Source organism: Scyliorhinus torazame, chromosome 18 (assembly GCF_047496885.1).
Source record: "Scyliorhinus torazame isolate Kashiwa2021f chromosome 18, sScyTor2.1, whole genome shotgun sequence".
Classification (NCBI taxonomy): Eukaryota; Metazoa; Chordata; class Chondrichthyes; order Carcharhiniformes; family Scyliorhinidae; genus Scyliorhinus; species Scyliorhinus torazame.
The window spans coordinates 103,214,366-103,229,300 of NC_092724.1; the positions used below are offsets into that span (position 1 = coordinate 103,214,366).

At 44.8% G+C, this 14,935-nt stretch overlaps 1 protein-coding gene across 1 annotated transcript in view; it reads left to right on the forward strand.

Annotated features, from left to right (window-relative positions):
- Positions 1 to 5,578: 5,578 nt before the first annotated feature.
- The window catches only part of LOC140395392 (myosin-4-like), a 30,433-nt gene continuing 21,076 nt past the window's right edge, over positions 5,579 to 14,935 (forward strand). Inside the window, exons 1-11 of the mRNA XM_072483100.1 lie at positions 5,579 to 5,620; positions 6,634 to 6,852; positions 6,956 to 7,099; positions 7,182 to 7,338; positions 7,472 to 7,499; positions 7,642 to 7,762; positions 7,874 to 7,966; positions 8,134 to 8,197; positions 8,305 to 8,403; positions 8,760 to 8,863; positions 9,201 to 9,339. Coding sequence (XP_072339201.1) covers positions 6,649 to 6,852; positions 6,956 to 7,099; positions 7,182 to 7,338; positions 7,472 to 7,499; positions 7,642 to 7,762; positions 7,874 to 7,966; positions 8,134 to 8,197; positions 8,305 to 8,403; positions 8,760 to 8,863; positions 9,201 to 9,339 — 1,153 coding nt within the window. The 5' untranslated portion in view covers positions 5,579 to 5,620; positions 6,634 to 6,648. The remainder of the gene's footprint in view (positions 5,621 to 6,633; positions 6,853 to 6,955; positions 7,100 to 7,181; positions 7,339 to 7,471; positions 7,500 to 7,641; positions 7,763 to 7,873; positions 7,967 to 8,133; positions 8,198 to 8,304; positions 8,404 to 8,759; positions 8,864 to 9,200; positions 9,340 to 14,935) is intronic.

A 14,935-nucleotide genomic window follows, 5' to 3' on the forward strand; every position in this document is an offset into this window, starting at 1 on the left:
TAGTGCTAGGAAACAGATAGTTGACAGTAACTTTGTAATTTAAAAAAAAAAGTATTTATTAAAAAAAAAGACAAATTTTAATTTTAATTAATTGACGCAATGTCAGTTAGAGGGGTGCTGTGCTCTGACTGTGAGATGTGGCAGGTCCGGGAGGCTTCCAGCGTCCCGGATGGCTTCATCTGCAGAAAGTGCACCCAACTGCAGCTCCTCACAGACCGCATGGTTCGGTTGGAGCAGCAATTGGATGCACTTAGGAGCATGCAGGTGGCGGAAAGCGTCATAGATCGCAGTTATGTAAGTGTGGTCACACCCAAGGTGCAGGCAGAGAAATGGGTGACCACCAGAAAGGGCAGGCAGTCAGTGCAGGAATCCCCTGTGGTTGTCCCCCTCTCGAACAGATATACCCCTTTGGATACTGTCGGGGGGGATAGCCTATCAGGGGAAAACAGCAGCAGCCAGAGCAGTGGCACCACGGCTGGCTCTGATGTTCAGAAGGGAGGGTCAAAGCGCAGAAGAGTAATAGTTATAGGGGACTCTATAGTCAGGGGAACAGATAGGCGCTTCTGTGGACGTGAAAGAGACTCCAGGATGGTATGTTGCCTCCCTGGTGCCAGGGTCCAGGATGTCTCCGAACGGGTAGAGGGAATCCTGAAGGGGGAGGGCAAACAGGTAGAGGTCGTTGTACATATTGGTACTAACGACATAGGCAGGAAGGGGCATGAGGTCCTGCAGCAGGAGTTCAGGGAGCTAGGCAGAAAGTTAAAAGACAGGACCTCGAGGGTTGTAATCTCGGGATTACTCCCTGTGCCACGTGCCAGTGAGGCTAGAAATAGGAAGATAGAGCAGACAAACACGTGGCTAAACAGCTGGTGTAGGAGGGAGGGTTTCTGTTATCTGGACCACTGGGAGCTCTTCCGGGGCAGGTGTGACCTGTATAAGATGGACGGGTTGCATCTAAACCGGAGAGGCATAAATATCCTGGCCGCGAGATTTGCTAGTGTCACACGGGAGGGTTTAAACTAGTATGGCAGGGGGGTGGGCACGGGAGCAATAGGTCAGAAGGTGAGAGCGTTGAGGGAGAACTAGGGAATAGGAACAGTGTGGCTCTGAGGCAGAGCAGACGGGGAGAAGTTGCTGAACACAGCGGGTCTGGTGGCCTGAAGTGCATATGTTTTAATGCAAGGAGCATTACGGGTAAGGCAGATGAACTTAGAGCTTGGATTACTACTTGGAACTATGATGTTGTTGCCATTACAGAGACCTGGTTGAGGGAAGGGCAGGATTGGCAGCTAAACGTTCCAGGATTTAGATGTTTCAGGCGGGATAGAGGGGGATGTAAAAGGGGAGGCGGAGTTGCGCTACTTGTTCAGGAGAGTATCACAGCTATACAGCGAGAGGACACCTCAGAGGGCAGTGAGGCTATATGGGTAGAGATCAGGAATAAGAAGGGTGCAGTCACAATGTTGGGGGTATACTACAGGCCTCCCAACAGCCAGCGGGAGATAGAGGAGCAGATAGGTAGACAGATTTTGGAAATGAGTAAAAACAACAGGGTTGTGGTGATGGGAGACTTCAACTTCCCCAATATTGACTGGGACTCACTTAGTGCCAGGGGCTTAGACGGGGCAGAGTTTGTAAGGAGCATCCAGGAGGGCTTCTTAAAACAATATGTAAACAGTCCAACTAGGGAAGAGGCGGTACTGGACCTGGTATTGGGGAATGAGCCCGGCCAGGTGGTAGATGTTTCAGTAGGGGAGCATTTCGGTAACAGTGACCACAATTCAGTAAGTTTTAAAGTACTGGTGGACAAGGATAAGAGTGGTCCGAGGATGAATGTGCTAAATTGGGGGAAGGCTAATTATAACAATATTAGGCGGGAACTGAAGAACATAGATTGGGGGCGGATGTTTGAGGGCAAATCAACATCTGACATGTGGGAGGCTTTCAAGTGTCAGTTGATAGGAATACAGGACAGGCATGTTCCTGTGAGGAAGAAAGATAAATACGGCAATTTTCGGGAACCTTGGATGACGAATGATATTGTAGGCCTCGTCAAAAAGAAAAAGGAGGCATTTGTCAAGGCTAAAAGGCTGGGAACAGACGAAGCCTGTGTGGCATATAAGGAAAGTAGGAAGGAACTTAAGCAGGGAGTCAGGAGGGCTAGAAGGGGTCATGAAAAGTCATTGGCAAATAGGGTTAAGGAAAATCCCAAGGCTTTTTACACTTACATAAAAAGCAAGAGGGTAGCCAGGGAAAGGGTTGGCCCACTGAAGGATAGGCAAGGGAATCTATGTGTGGAGCCAGAGGAAATGGGCGAGGTACTAAATGAATACTTTGCATCAGTATTCACCAAAGAGAAGGAATTGGTAGATGTTGAGTCTGGAGAAGGGGGTGTAGATAGCCTGGGTCACATTGTGATCCAAAAAGACGAGGTGTTGGGTGTCTTAAAAAATATTAAGGTAGATAAGTCCCCAGGGCCGGATGGGATCTACCCCAGAATACTGAAGGAGGCTGGAGAGGAAATTGCTGAGGCCTTGACAGAAATCTTTGGATCCTCGCTATCTTCAGGGGATGTCCCGGAGGACTGGAGAATAGCCAATGTTGTTCCTCTGTTTAAGAAGGGTGGCAGGGATAATCCCGGGAACTACAGGCCGGTGAGCCTTACTTCAGTGGTAGGGAAATTACTGGAGAGAATTCTTCGAGACAGGATCTACTCCCATTTGGAAGCAAATGGACGTATTAGTGAGAGGCAGCACGGTTTTGTGAAGGGGAGGTCGTGTCTCACTAACTTGATAGAGTTTTTCGAGGAGGTCACTAAGATGATTGATGCAGGTAGGGCAGTAGATGTTGTCTATATGGACTTCAGTAAGGCCTTTGACAAGGTCCCTCATGGTAGACTAGTACAAAAGGTGAAGTCACACGGGATCAGGGGTGAACTGGCAAGGTGGATACAGAACTGGCTAGGCCATAGAAGGCAGAGGGTAGCAATGGAGGGATGCTTTTCTAATTGGAGGGCTGTGACCAGTGGTGTTCCACAGGGATCAGTGCTGGGACCTTTGCTCTTTGTAGTATATATAAATGATTTGGAGGAAAATGTAACTGGTCTGATTAGTAAGTTTGCAGACGACACAAAGGTTGGTGGAATTGCGGATAGCGATGAGGACTGTCTGAGGATACAGCAGGATTTAGATTGTCTGGAGACTTGGGCGGAGAGATGGCAGATGGAGTTTAACCTGGACAAATGTGAGGTAATGCATTTTGGAAGGGCTAATGCAGGTAGGGAATATACAGTGAATGGTAGAACCCTCAAGAGTATTGAAAGTCAAAGAGATCTAGGAGTACAGGTCCACAGATCACTGAAAGGGGCTACACAGGTGGAGAAGGTAGTCAAGAAGGCATACGGCATGCTTGCCTTCATTGGCCGGGGCATTGAGTATAAGAATTGGCAAGTCATGTTGCAGCTGTATAGAACCTTAGTTAGGCCACACTTGGAGTATAGTGTTCAATTCTGGTCGCCACACTACCAGAAGGATGTGGAGGCTTTAGAGAGGGTGCAGAAGAGATTTACCAGAATGTTGCCTGGTATGGAGGGCATAAGCTATGAGGAGCGATTGAATAAACTCGGTTTGTTCTCACTGGAACGAAGGAGGTTGAGGGGCGACCTGATAGAGGTATACAAAATTATGAGGGGCATAGACAGAGTGGATAGTCAGAGGCTTTTCCCCAGGGTAGAGGGGTCAATTACTAGGGGGCATAGGTTTAAGGTGAGAGGGGCAAAGTTTAGAGTAGATGTACGAGGCAAGTTTTTTACGCAGAGGGTAGTGGGTGCCTGGAACTCACTACCGGAGGAGGTAGTGGAGGCAGGGACGATAGGGACATTTAAGGGGCATCTTGACAAATATATGAATAGGATGGGAATAGAAGGATACGGACCCAGGAAGTGTAGAAGATTGTAGTTTAGTCGGGCAGTATGGTCGGCACGGGCTTGGAGGGCCGAAGGGCCTGTTCCTGTGCTGTACATTTCTTTGTTCTTTGTTCTTTAACTGCATCGGGTCTATGGGTGGGACTGGAAAGTCCAGGAACCCGGGACCCATCTGGGCGGCAGCTGGTTGCTAGGGCTGAGCTGCCCTCCAACTGTCCGGCCCCTCGGCTGCTCCTACCTCCACCTGCTGTACCCCTACGGCTGTGTGGTGCGCACCAGTCTGTGTCCCAGAAGCCTCATCACAAAAATGGCCAACCGAGGTGCGAGTCTCTGTGATGGTCGGGGGTGTGGGTGACTGCAGTGACGGCAAGTCTATGTCCTCATTGGACCCAAAACATGGGTGCTCCTGCGTCGAGCCCTGGGCCGATGTTCTTTGTATCGCCCCCATCTGAGGGGCACTGTCCGGTCTGTCCGTCACATGTCTGGCCGTTCTCTGTGTGTCACTGTCCTGGCTGTCGTGCGCGTCAGTGTCCATCGTCTCCATTCTTGGGTTCATCACTGTCCTGGTTCTTAGTCCTCCGTGCGTCCGATTCCTGTGTCCCAGTGACGGAGGCATTCCTTGCCGCCTGCCTTACCTGCCGTGGGGCCAATTTTCGGGTTAAAAGTGCTTAGTTTGCTGTTTCCAAGAGGAGAGCCATCTTTCCTATGACTGCTCAGCACATCCCCACCACCAGACACCGTTCACCTCATTATTTGAAGAACAAAATCCGACAATTTTGCTACAAATTGCTCATTTTGGCACCAACAAATATTGGTCTTTAATTCACCCTTTATATATCTAGTAATTATTGGAACAATATGCAAAAGGGTCTGTAAGAAAGGTATTTAATGATATTTTGCAAATACGTATATATATCAGCAATTTTGCATGTTTTATTGAAAAAAAACTCCAGCTAAATGTTGCATATTGATACAGGGTTTGGAGGCTTAACTTTCAAAACCTATATTAGCACTGAAGGATTGAGTGGATTTATAAACAGCAAGGTTTTGTTTTTCTGATGAACAGATTCCTAAACGATAAACGCAGCCCATGCTTCCCAAGATAGAGCCACCTGGTCAGCACAAGCTTATTTTAAAGGCTCCGAGGAGTGAAGATTCTAAAATCTGGACTTGTCATTTGACAGCTTTATATGTTCAACTTATATGGACACACACATGCTGATGACTGGGATTAATACTAAAGAATTCTAAACCAAATTGCTGACATTGCTTCTGTAATTGTATCCTGATATTAGAATTTCAGTTAATTCAATAAGAAAATCTGTTCAGCGTTGTTTGGTACACTAAATATAGACCTGCTGTGCCCACAGGAACGGAAACATATATATATGTTGCCCAGAGAACGCAGAACGCTGCTGGTATCCAAGCGTCGGGTAAGTTTCTCACTAACTTTATCTATCTTAATTAGGGGACCGATATTTATCCCAGTGATGGTGGAGGGGGGTGGGGGGAGTATTATGTGAAATAATAAATAATGTAACAGGAAAAAAATCTAGAAAATTTTCTCCAAATAAGTAATGGTCAAATGCCATAATTGGTATATTAACTCTGATCGCAATAAAATTAATTGGTCTGTTTTGTCTTTTCTTCTGCTAGAGTTGCTGTGAAGGATTTTTTTTCTCACCTGAGCTGAGAGAGGTAACCGATGCGAAGACAAACAAATGTGAACCGGATTTCTTGAATAGAAAATTAATCCGAGAAGTTTAATGACATTGTTTGAAATTGATTCTGATGCTAAGTGCTGGTTAACTTTCAGACAAAGGACATCAAGTTTAATGGCATGTTCATCAAGCTTTAAGAACTCAAAGTTACAAACGGCTGATTCAGACCCATAAGCCACGGTATCATGTAGCAATTCAATTATATAGAAATATCCCGCACATTCTTGACAACAGCGACGGAATGATCACCAAACCCTCGAGTGACAAAACACTTCATCAAGAAGGATTTGGCGCACTGAAACAACATGAGACAGTATAATTTGCATTGCACTGACCGACATTCAAATCAGTTATCAGGCAACATAAATATACACATCTAAAGACGCCATGCGAATGGACATGATAACAAAAGATACATTAACGTGGGACTCCAGAATTATTTGCCCCATTTGCACCACGATGAAATCAAGCGATACAAAATTGCTCTGGTTTTGAACATCTGGAGCCTCCTTCAGTCTTTTGGCAGTAATATGTGAGCAGCGTTTGGGTCCCTATTTTAAAATAGTGGGAATAAATAAATGAAAATAAATTAGAGAAATAGTGACAAATATGTTTCAGATGAGAAGTAGCTAACGGATAGCTAGCGTCTTAAACTATTTTACAATCCCGTGCCATTCAAATCACAAAACACCAGCTATTTGAATGATTTGAAACGTTTAACTGGGATGATAAAGGAAGCTGCTAATGAGCTGCTATAACATTAATCAAGTATTGCGATACGCAAGAAAATAAATTAAAATAAGGTATCACAATCCAAAAGTAAATGGATAGGAGGAATTAACTGTAAGACTCCGACAAGCAGTGGCTAAATTAATACAAATGTGGGTGATCTTGCGTTTTGATAAACTAAGGACTTGTATACTCTTGTCGGAATAATCCAACAGAAGGTGGTGGTTTTATTATTTATATAAACAAACCTTTCCATTTAAGCAATAAGCCGAAGCCATGGGAGACGCGGAAATGGCAGTGTTTGGAAAGGCGGCGTCCTATTTGCGTAAAAGTGACAAGGAGCGCCTGGAAGCTCAGAACAAACCATTCGACGCTAAAACCGCTTGTTATGTCATCGACCCGAAAGAATTGTTTGTCAAAGGTACAGTCAAGAGCAGAGAGGGTGGCAAAGCCACCGTGGAGACACTGTTGGACAAGAGGGTCAGTTGAAAAATTGAAAATCAGTAAATCATTTTGAAACGCTTTACTGTATTCGAGAAGCCACATTTCTTTAACAGTGGTAGGTTTGTGGATTATTTTTCAGACAGTAACTGTCAAAGATGAGGAGGTCCTCCCAATGAATCCGCCAAAATACGATAAAGTCGAGGACATGGTCATGATGACCCACCTGAATGAAGCATCTGTGCTGTTTAACCTCAAAGAGCGTTATGCAGCCTGGATGATCTATGTAAGTACAGGAGCTTCAGATTGCACAGTGATAAAGATAATTGAAGAAACTAACGATCTTTCATTCCTTCCCCCGACTTTAGACCTACTCTGGGTTGTTCTGTGTCACTGTGAACCCCTACAAGTGGTTACCAGTGTACGATCCCGAGGTCGTAGCCGGCTACAGAGGCAAGAAGCGTCAGGAAGCTCCTCCACACATCTTCTCCATCTCTGACAATGCCTATCAGTTCATGCAAACTGGTAAGTATGGTGGTTTTAATTCGTTTTGTTGGGTGTTCTTTTCATTCTCATTTCAAAATCGGAACCACGGAATAAATTTCGACAAAACTTATTTGAACTTTGGGCGTTGATCTCACGTTCGTCTTATTTACAGATCGTGAAAACCAGTCCATTTTGATCACGTAAGTGTTGCTGCTTTAACATATTCCCGCAGAGGATGGTTGTTAACAACTGCATTTGGAATTGATCTCAATCTTTTTTAATCGCTTTATTATTCCGCTAATTCTCGATTTCTTCATTTGTTTTTACTCTCGCCCCGTCCAGTGGAGAATCTGGTGCCGGAAAGACTGTGAACACGAAACGTGTCATCCAGTACTTTGCATCAGTTGGAGCTGCAGGTGGCGACGCCAAGAAGAAAGAGGCTCAAAAATCCGGAAAGATGCAGGTAACAGAAAATCGATACCGTAAAATTCTTCAGCTTCTGGTTGTTTGGCTCTCATTCATTTCTTGACTTGATAAATGCTCTAACTCCGGATAACCAAATGTATTTTTGCAGGGCTCCCTGGAGGATCAAATCATCCAGGCCAACCCATTGCTGGAAGCCTTTGGTAACGCCAAGACCGTGAGAAATGACAACTCGTCTCGCTTCGTAAGTTTCTTGCGCGTTTCCTGCAGTTCCACATATGATAACCCTTCGTGTGCACGGCACTTATTAGAAATAAAGTATAACAAAAGTAATGATTCAATAATACAAATTGTGCACCTGTTGTGAAATTATGCTTTGAATCTCTGATTTGAATTATCTTTACATTCCAGGGTAAATTCATCAGAATTCACTTTGGCACCACTGGGAAACTGGCTTCTGCAGATATTGAAACTTGTAAGTTCTGCTGAACTTGATTTGCAAGCATCAGCCATAAGTCAATTTTTGGACATACACACTGGTTCTTCAGTGACTCTATATTTGTATGTATACATTCCCTCCAGATCTACTGGAAAAATCCAGAGTAACATTCCAGCTGAAAGCGGAGAGGAGTTACCACATTTTCTACCAGATGATGACCAACCACAAACCAGAAGTTGTTGGTAAGGATGGAAGTTTTGGCAAGTTGCTGCCTTCATTTCTTTTTCTTTGCTAAGGTGGAAATGCTATGTAAATTCTATACCTTAATCTTATCCCATTAATAGATCGATTGAAGTGAAATTTGGTATTTACTTCTGATTTCATCTTGCTATTTGTCAACTTTATCTGATATACATTTTATAAATGCATTCATTTGTGTGTCAGTATAGTGAAGACCAGTCTAATGTCGAATTGAAACTGAATTTGACAAATGGCCTAAATGGAAGAGGGAAAGCCTGACTGTAAAATTTGGTGATTCAGAACTTTAATTCCGTTTATCACAATTCCTCTGACAAAATCTTTATTTTGCATTCTGCAGAGGCTTGTCTCATTACCACAAACCCGTACGATTATCAATCTATCAGCCAGGGTGAGATTTCTGTTAAAAGTATCGATGATACGGAAGAATTGGTGGCGACTGATGTGAGTATCATCTGTTGTATTTTTAGTTGTATTTTCTTATCCGGACAGATGTACCATAAGGCATATCCATTTTAGGCAGTTAGCACCAATAAGTATTTTTTGGAAATACACAAATCCAGAATGAAGATGATATGGAACATGAGTAGATAATGATACTAAATAAAAATGTAAAATTTACAATCCCTACTGCTAAATTAAAATTTAGAATATTTAAAGTTGAAGATCGAGCATAAAGATGTGTTAAAGTAAATTTCAAAAGTTTCCACAAGGAAGTCGCTGGAACTGTTGCAGCACAAATAATTTTGTTGAATTTGAAATCTATTGTTTGGGTTTAAAGACTGCCATCGATATCCTGGGCTTCACTACTGATGAGAAATGGGGCATCTACAAATTCACTGGTGCAGTTATGCACTTTGGGAACATGAAATTCAAGCAAAAGCAACGTGAGGAGCAGGCCGAGCCAGATGGCACAGAAGGTAACAGTTTCAAACATCTCATATCACTGCAGTATTTACTAAAATTTATACATTCAGGAAAATATTGGCATCTATCAAATAGGGCAAACCTTTCCTAAAAAAGGCAAAGTGTCAGTATCAGCAAGACCAAACAAACAAATCTGTTTGAATCCTGAGCCTCTCAGAAACATCTTTTAATATCCCGGAAGAATGGGGGGTTCACCCCCCCCACACAGTCATCACCAGCAGGCAGATTCCCCCCATCCCTCTACTATTCCCCCCACCACACATATGTGCACCTCTTCATGGGGTTCCAACCAGGGTCCTGCCTTAGCACTCCCCCGACTCAGATTGGCACTGCCCGGGCATGTCCCTCCACCCTCCTCCACCTTCTTGGGGCTATATTTACCTCTGCGTCCCTGGAGAAATTTTATTAGACTGCCATACGTTTGGCCACATTTGGTGTAAATGATGCGAGCGTTAAGTCACGCAAGCACTAGTTCAAGATTCCATGGGGGGAAGGGAGGACTGGAGAGAGTGCTCACTGATGACATGCTAATGTATTACACCAGTCCATTTGCACTACTCCTCTGGCGGGGGAGGCGGGGCAGAGATTCCAAAACTTAATCACGCCGGAGAGATTTGTGTTTTTCGCTTCTGTCCGGATTTAGAGCTCGCGCCGACTTTCTTACGGATGGAGGGCTCAATATCGCACCCGTGGTTTATTTCAATTTGCAATCTCATACAATATTGACATTATTTTAACATATTGGAACTATATTATGAGGCCAATTTTGCATTGCTGACCTCAAAGAATGCTCTTGTGAATACTGTGGCATGAATCTCCCATCCTGACAATCTGCTGCCAAATTAAGGGGATTTCTAGGTACACAGGAGCACTGAAGACAGCAAGAAGGGAAATCAACCAATTACACTAAAGTCTTCTCCCAGAAACTAGCCAGGAAGTTAAAAACAAATGAATCCTTTATTTTTAATTTAAATCTTCAAATAATGAAATAAATGGTTAGGATTAGATTAAGACATAAGATAAAATATCAAATAGTTAAACATTTTAAATTGCCTATTTGAATTTTTTAAAAAGTGGAAGTTCTTATCCTCCTAATAAGGATCTTCTTATATCTGAAATCTGACATTGAACAAGTATAAAATTAATCTTTGAAGACTAGTGAGGCTGTTTAACAGTAATTATGAATTTAGCATACAATTAACAGCCCAGTTACATGTCATCTAACAAAATGTATTTTTTTCAATGGATTTTGAGTGAAACTAACAGTATACGAGAGGAAGTTCGCATCAGTTCACTTTATTTCCCTTGATTGCAGGTTGGGGATCTCAATGTCAGACTCTGGGGCTAGCCTTGAGTGACTGACAGTAACTTTTGAATTTCGACATTATTCTGTGCATGTGTCGACTCCCAAAGTTTCTGCCACTTTAGGTGGGGTAATGATGGTGGACACTGATAGCCTTGCTGCCATTATTAAATGTGGAAGGAATTGCCTGCATCTCCTTTATTAGTCCAGCGCCTGCATGCCTTTGGTTAGTATCATGATTCCTTCAGCCAATTAGATTGCAGATATAGAGATCACTGTCCTTTAATCAGTTATTTCATCCAGATATGCTGAACATTACTGGCTGGTAAATCTACTGTTTTTGCAAGCTGAAGACTGAGATTTCACTTGATTTTTGCCAAGAGCTAGGGATGTCATCAGCTTCTGCATAATACTTGGGGAACAAGAAAGAAAATCAGTAGGTTCCATTGAAAAATATGGGTGAATTAGGACAGCTCATAATTTGGCTGATGCCGGAAAAATGGCAGAGAAATCCTTTCTAGTATACACCTAATAAACCAACTGTTAAATCATAATTACTCTGCAAACAAAAAACATAATTGACTGCAATTAAAAAGTAAGCCTTTTGGTAAAGTGTGACATACTGAGATATAAATATGTGCCAAATGCTATCCCTCCGGGTGCTCCGGTTTCTTCCCACAAGTCCCGTAAGACGTGGTGTTAGATGAATTGGACATTCTGAATTCTACCTCTGTGTACCCAAACAGGCGCCGGTATGTGGTGACTAGGGGTTTTTCACAGGAACTCCATTGAAGTGTTAATGTAAGCCTACTTGTGACAAGAAAATATTATTATTTTATCTTGTCCATCTAAGCAATTTAGCCATAGTCCACAAAGGACCATAGGTTTCTCTCTCCATTAACAAGAGAGAGAATATTGGTGACACATAGCTTGAGTCTACAACTCCACAAGTGTTGTCAAGGTGAGAAAGCAGGCCTGCATGAAGTATCACAGCCGCTATAGGAATTGAACTGATGCTGTAGACATCATTCTGCATCACAATCTAGGCACCTAGCCAACAAGCTAAAGGCTCATAAGAAAAACATAACATAACATTCTCTGTTGGATACAGAAACAAAATTTTGCATTAGCCATTCTGATATCTGTTTAGCGGTAATGTCTTAAATACTGCATTGAAAATATGTACGTGTTGATCTAAAGATCACTGGGTGTGTATTACATCTCATTCAAGGAGTCTGAGTTTCTATAGAAACATACATTTTACATAATGTTGTCTGAAGCTACAGATAGCAGAGGCTTTAACTTACCTTCCAGGCTGAGCAGGAATCTCTCCCATGGTTGCTGCCTGTCATTGGTGTGTGTTGAAAGGATTTGTAGGTTGATACTCAACCTGTTTGTCCACATTATGAATGCACCTTTCTTGGACATCAAGTCCTGCAGTGAGGACTGGACCCACAGCTGAGAGGCAGGGATGCTAGCCATTGTGCCACATGACCTCCCAGGATTGACATAAGACATCTTTTTTTTTAAACTATATTTTATTCAAATTTTTTTCGGTCAAACAAGAACAGTACAGGATTTTCCCTTTTTACAACTTTAAAACAATATAAATAATAATGACCGTTTTTTTTAAACAAATAAATAATATATTAACTAAACAGCAACTGCCAACAACAAAATAATAACTCTCCCAGACAATAAAGCCCCACACGCCAGTATAAATAGCTAATATACAAACAACTATAGGAAACCCCTGAGAGCCCGCGTGGGGCCCCCCTCCCCTTCCCCCCCTCCCCCTCTCCCTCCCCCTCTCCCCCCCCTCTCCCCCTCCCTCCCCCTCCCTCCCCCTCCCTCCCCCTCCCTCCCCCTCCCCCCTCATCTCTAGTCTTTTCCACGCCGCTCCCTCCCCTTCCCCCATCCACTTGCATACCATTGATATATTGGCGGCCCAATAATAGTCACTTAAGCTCGGCAGTGCCAGCCCCCCCCCCCCCCTATCCCTGCTACGCTGCAGAAACTCCCTCTTCACTCTTGGGGTCTTCCCAGCCCACACAAAGCTCATAACGCTCTTATCCACTTTTTTGAAAAAAGCCTTGGTAATCATCACAGGGAGGCACTGGAACACAAAAATAAATCGCGGAAGGACCACCATTTTGACCGCCTGCACCCTGCCTGCCAGTGACAGGGGCACCATGTCCCATCTCCTAAAATCCTCTTCCATCTGCTCCACCAATCTTCCTAAATTAAGCTTATGCAAGGTTCCCCAGTTCCTGGCTATCTGGATCCCTAGGTACCGAAAATCCCTTGTTACTCTCCTCAGCGGCAAATCATCTATTCCCCTGCTCTGTTCCCCAGGGTGCATCACAAACAGCTCACTCTTCCCATATTCAGTTTATATCCCAAAAATTCCCCAAACTCCCTGAGTGTCTGCATTATCTCGGGCATCCCCTCCACTGGGTCCGCGACATACAACAACAAATCATCCACGTATAATGACACCCGGTGCTCTTCTCCCCTAAGTACTCCCCTCCACTTCCTAGAGCCCCTCAGCGCTATGGCCAGTGGCTCAATTGCCAACGCAAACAATATCGGGGACAGGGGACACCCCTGTCTTGTCCCTCTATATAGACGGAAGTAATCAGATCTCTGCCTGTTTGTGATCACACTTGCCACCGGGACCCTATATAAAAGCTGAACCCACCCAATGAACCCCTCTCCAAATCCAAATCTCCTCAACACTTCCCACAGGTAATCCCACTCCACTCTATCAAATGCTTTCTCAGCGTCCATCGCCACCACTATCTCCGCCTCTCCCTCCGGCGGGGACATCATCACCACACCTAGCAGCCTCCGTATATTAGTGTTCAACTGTCTCCCCTTAACAAACCCAGTTTGATCCTCGTGAACCACCCCTGGAACATAATCCTCGATCCTTGTCGCATCACCTTGGCCAAGAGCTTGGCATCTACATTCAGAAGGGAGATAGGCCTGTAAGACCCGCACTGCAGCGGGTCTTTGTCCCTCTTCAGGAGCAACGATATCGTCGCCTCCGACATCGTCGGGGGCAACGTCCCCCCTTCCCTGGCCTCGTTAAAGGTTCTCGTCAGAAGCGGGGCTAGTAGGTCCATGTATTTCCTATAAAATTCCACCGGGAACCCATCTGGTCCCGGGGCCTTCCCTGCCTGCATGCTCCCAATCCCTTTTACCACCTCCTCCACCTCAATCTGTGCTCCCAATCCTGTCCTCTCCTGCTCCTCCACCTTCGGGAATTCCAGCTGATCTAGGAAGTGCATCATTCCCTCCTTCCCTTCCAGGGGTTGAGCCTTATACAGCCTCTCATAAAATGCCTTAAACACCCCGTTCACCCTCTCTGCTCCCCTTTCCATCTCACCCTCCTCGTCCCTCACCCCACCTATCTCCCTCGCCGCCCCTCTCTTCCTCAATTGTTGGTCCAGTAACCGGCTCGCCTTCTCTCCGTACTCATACTGTACTCCCTGTGCCTTCCTTCATTGTGCCTCTGCCCTGCTCGTGGTCAGCAAGTCAAATTCCGTATGCAACCTTTGTCTTTCCCTGTACAGTCCCTCATCCGGAGCCTCTGCATACTGCCTATCCACCCTCAAAATTTCTCTCAACAATTGCTCCCTCTCTTTACTCTCTTGTTTCCCCTTATGGGCCTTTATGGAAATCAGTTCCCCTCTGACCACCGCCTTCAGTGCCTCCCAGACCACTCCCACCTGAACCTCTCCATCATCGTTAATCTCCAGGTACCTTTCGATACATCCCCTCACCCTTACACACACCCCCTCATCCGCCAACAGTCCCATATCTAATCTCCAGAGTGGGTGCCGTTCCTTTTCCTCTCCTACAACAGATCTACCCAATGTGGGGCATGGTCCGAGATGGCTATAGCCGAATACTCCGTCCCTGTCACCTTCGGGATCAGTGCCCTTCCCAGGACAAAGAAGTCTATCCGAGAATGCACCTTGTGGACATGGGAGAAGAAGGAAAACTCCCTACTCCTGGGCCTAGTGAATCTCCAGGGGTCTACTCCTCCCACCTGCTCCATGAAGTCCTTAAGCACCTTGGCCGCTGCTGGCCTCCTACCGGTCCTAGACCTGGACCGTGTCCAGCCCTGGATCCTGCACCGTGTTGAAATCTCTACCCTATTACCAACTTTCCCGCCTCCAGGTCCGGGATACGCCCCAGCATACGCTTCATGAAGTTTGCATCATCCCAGTTCGGGGCATATACGTTCACCAGAACCACCGCTTCCCCTTGTAATCTGC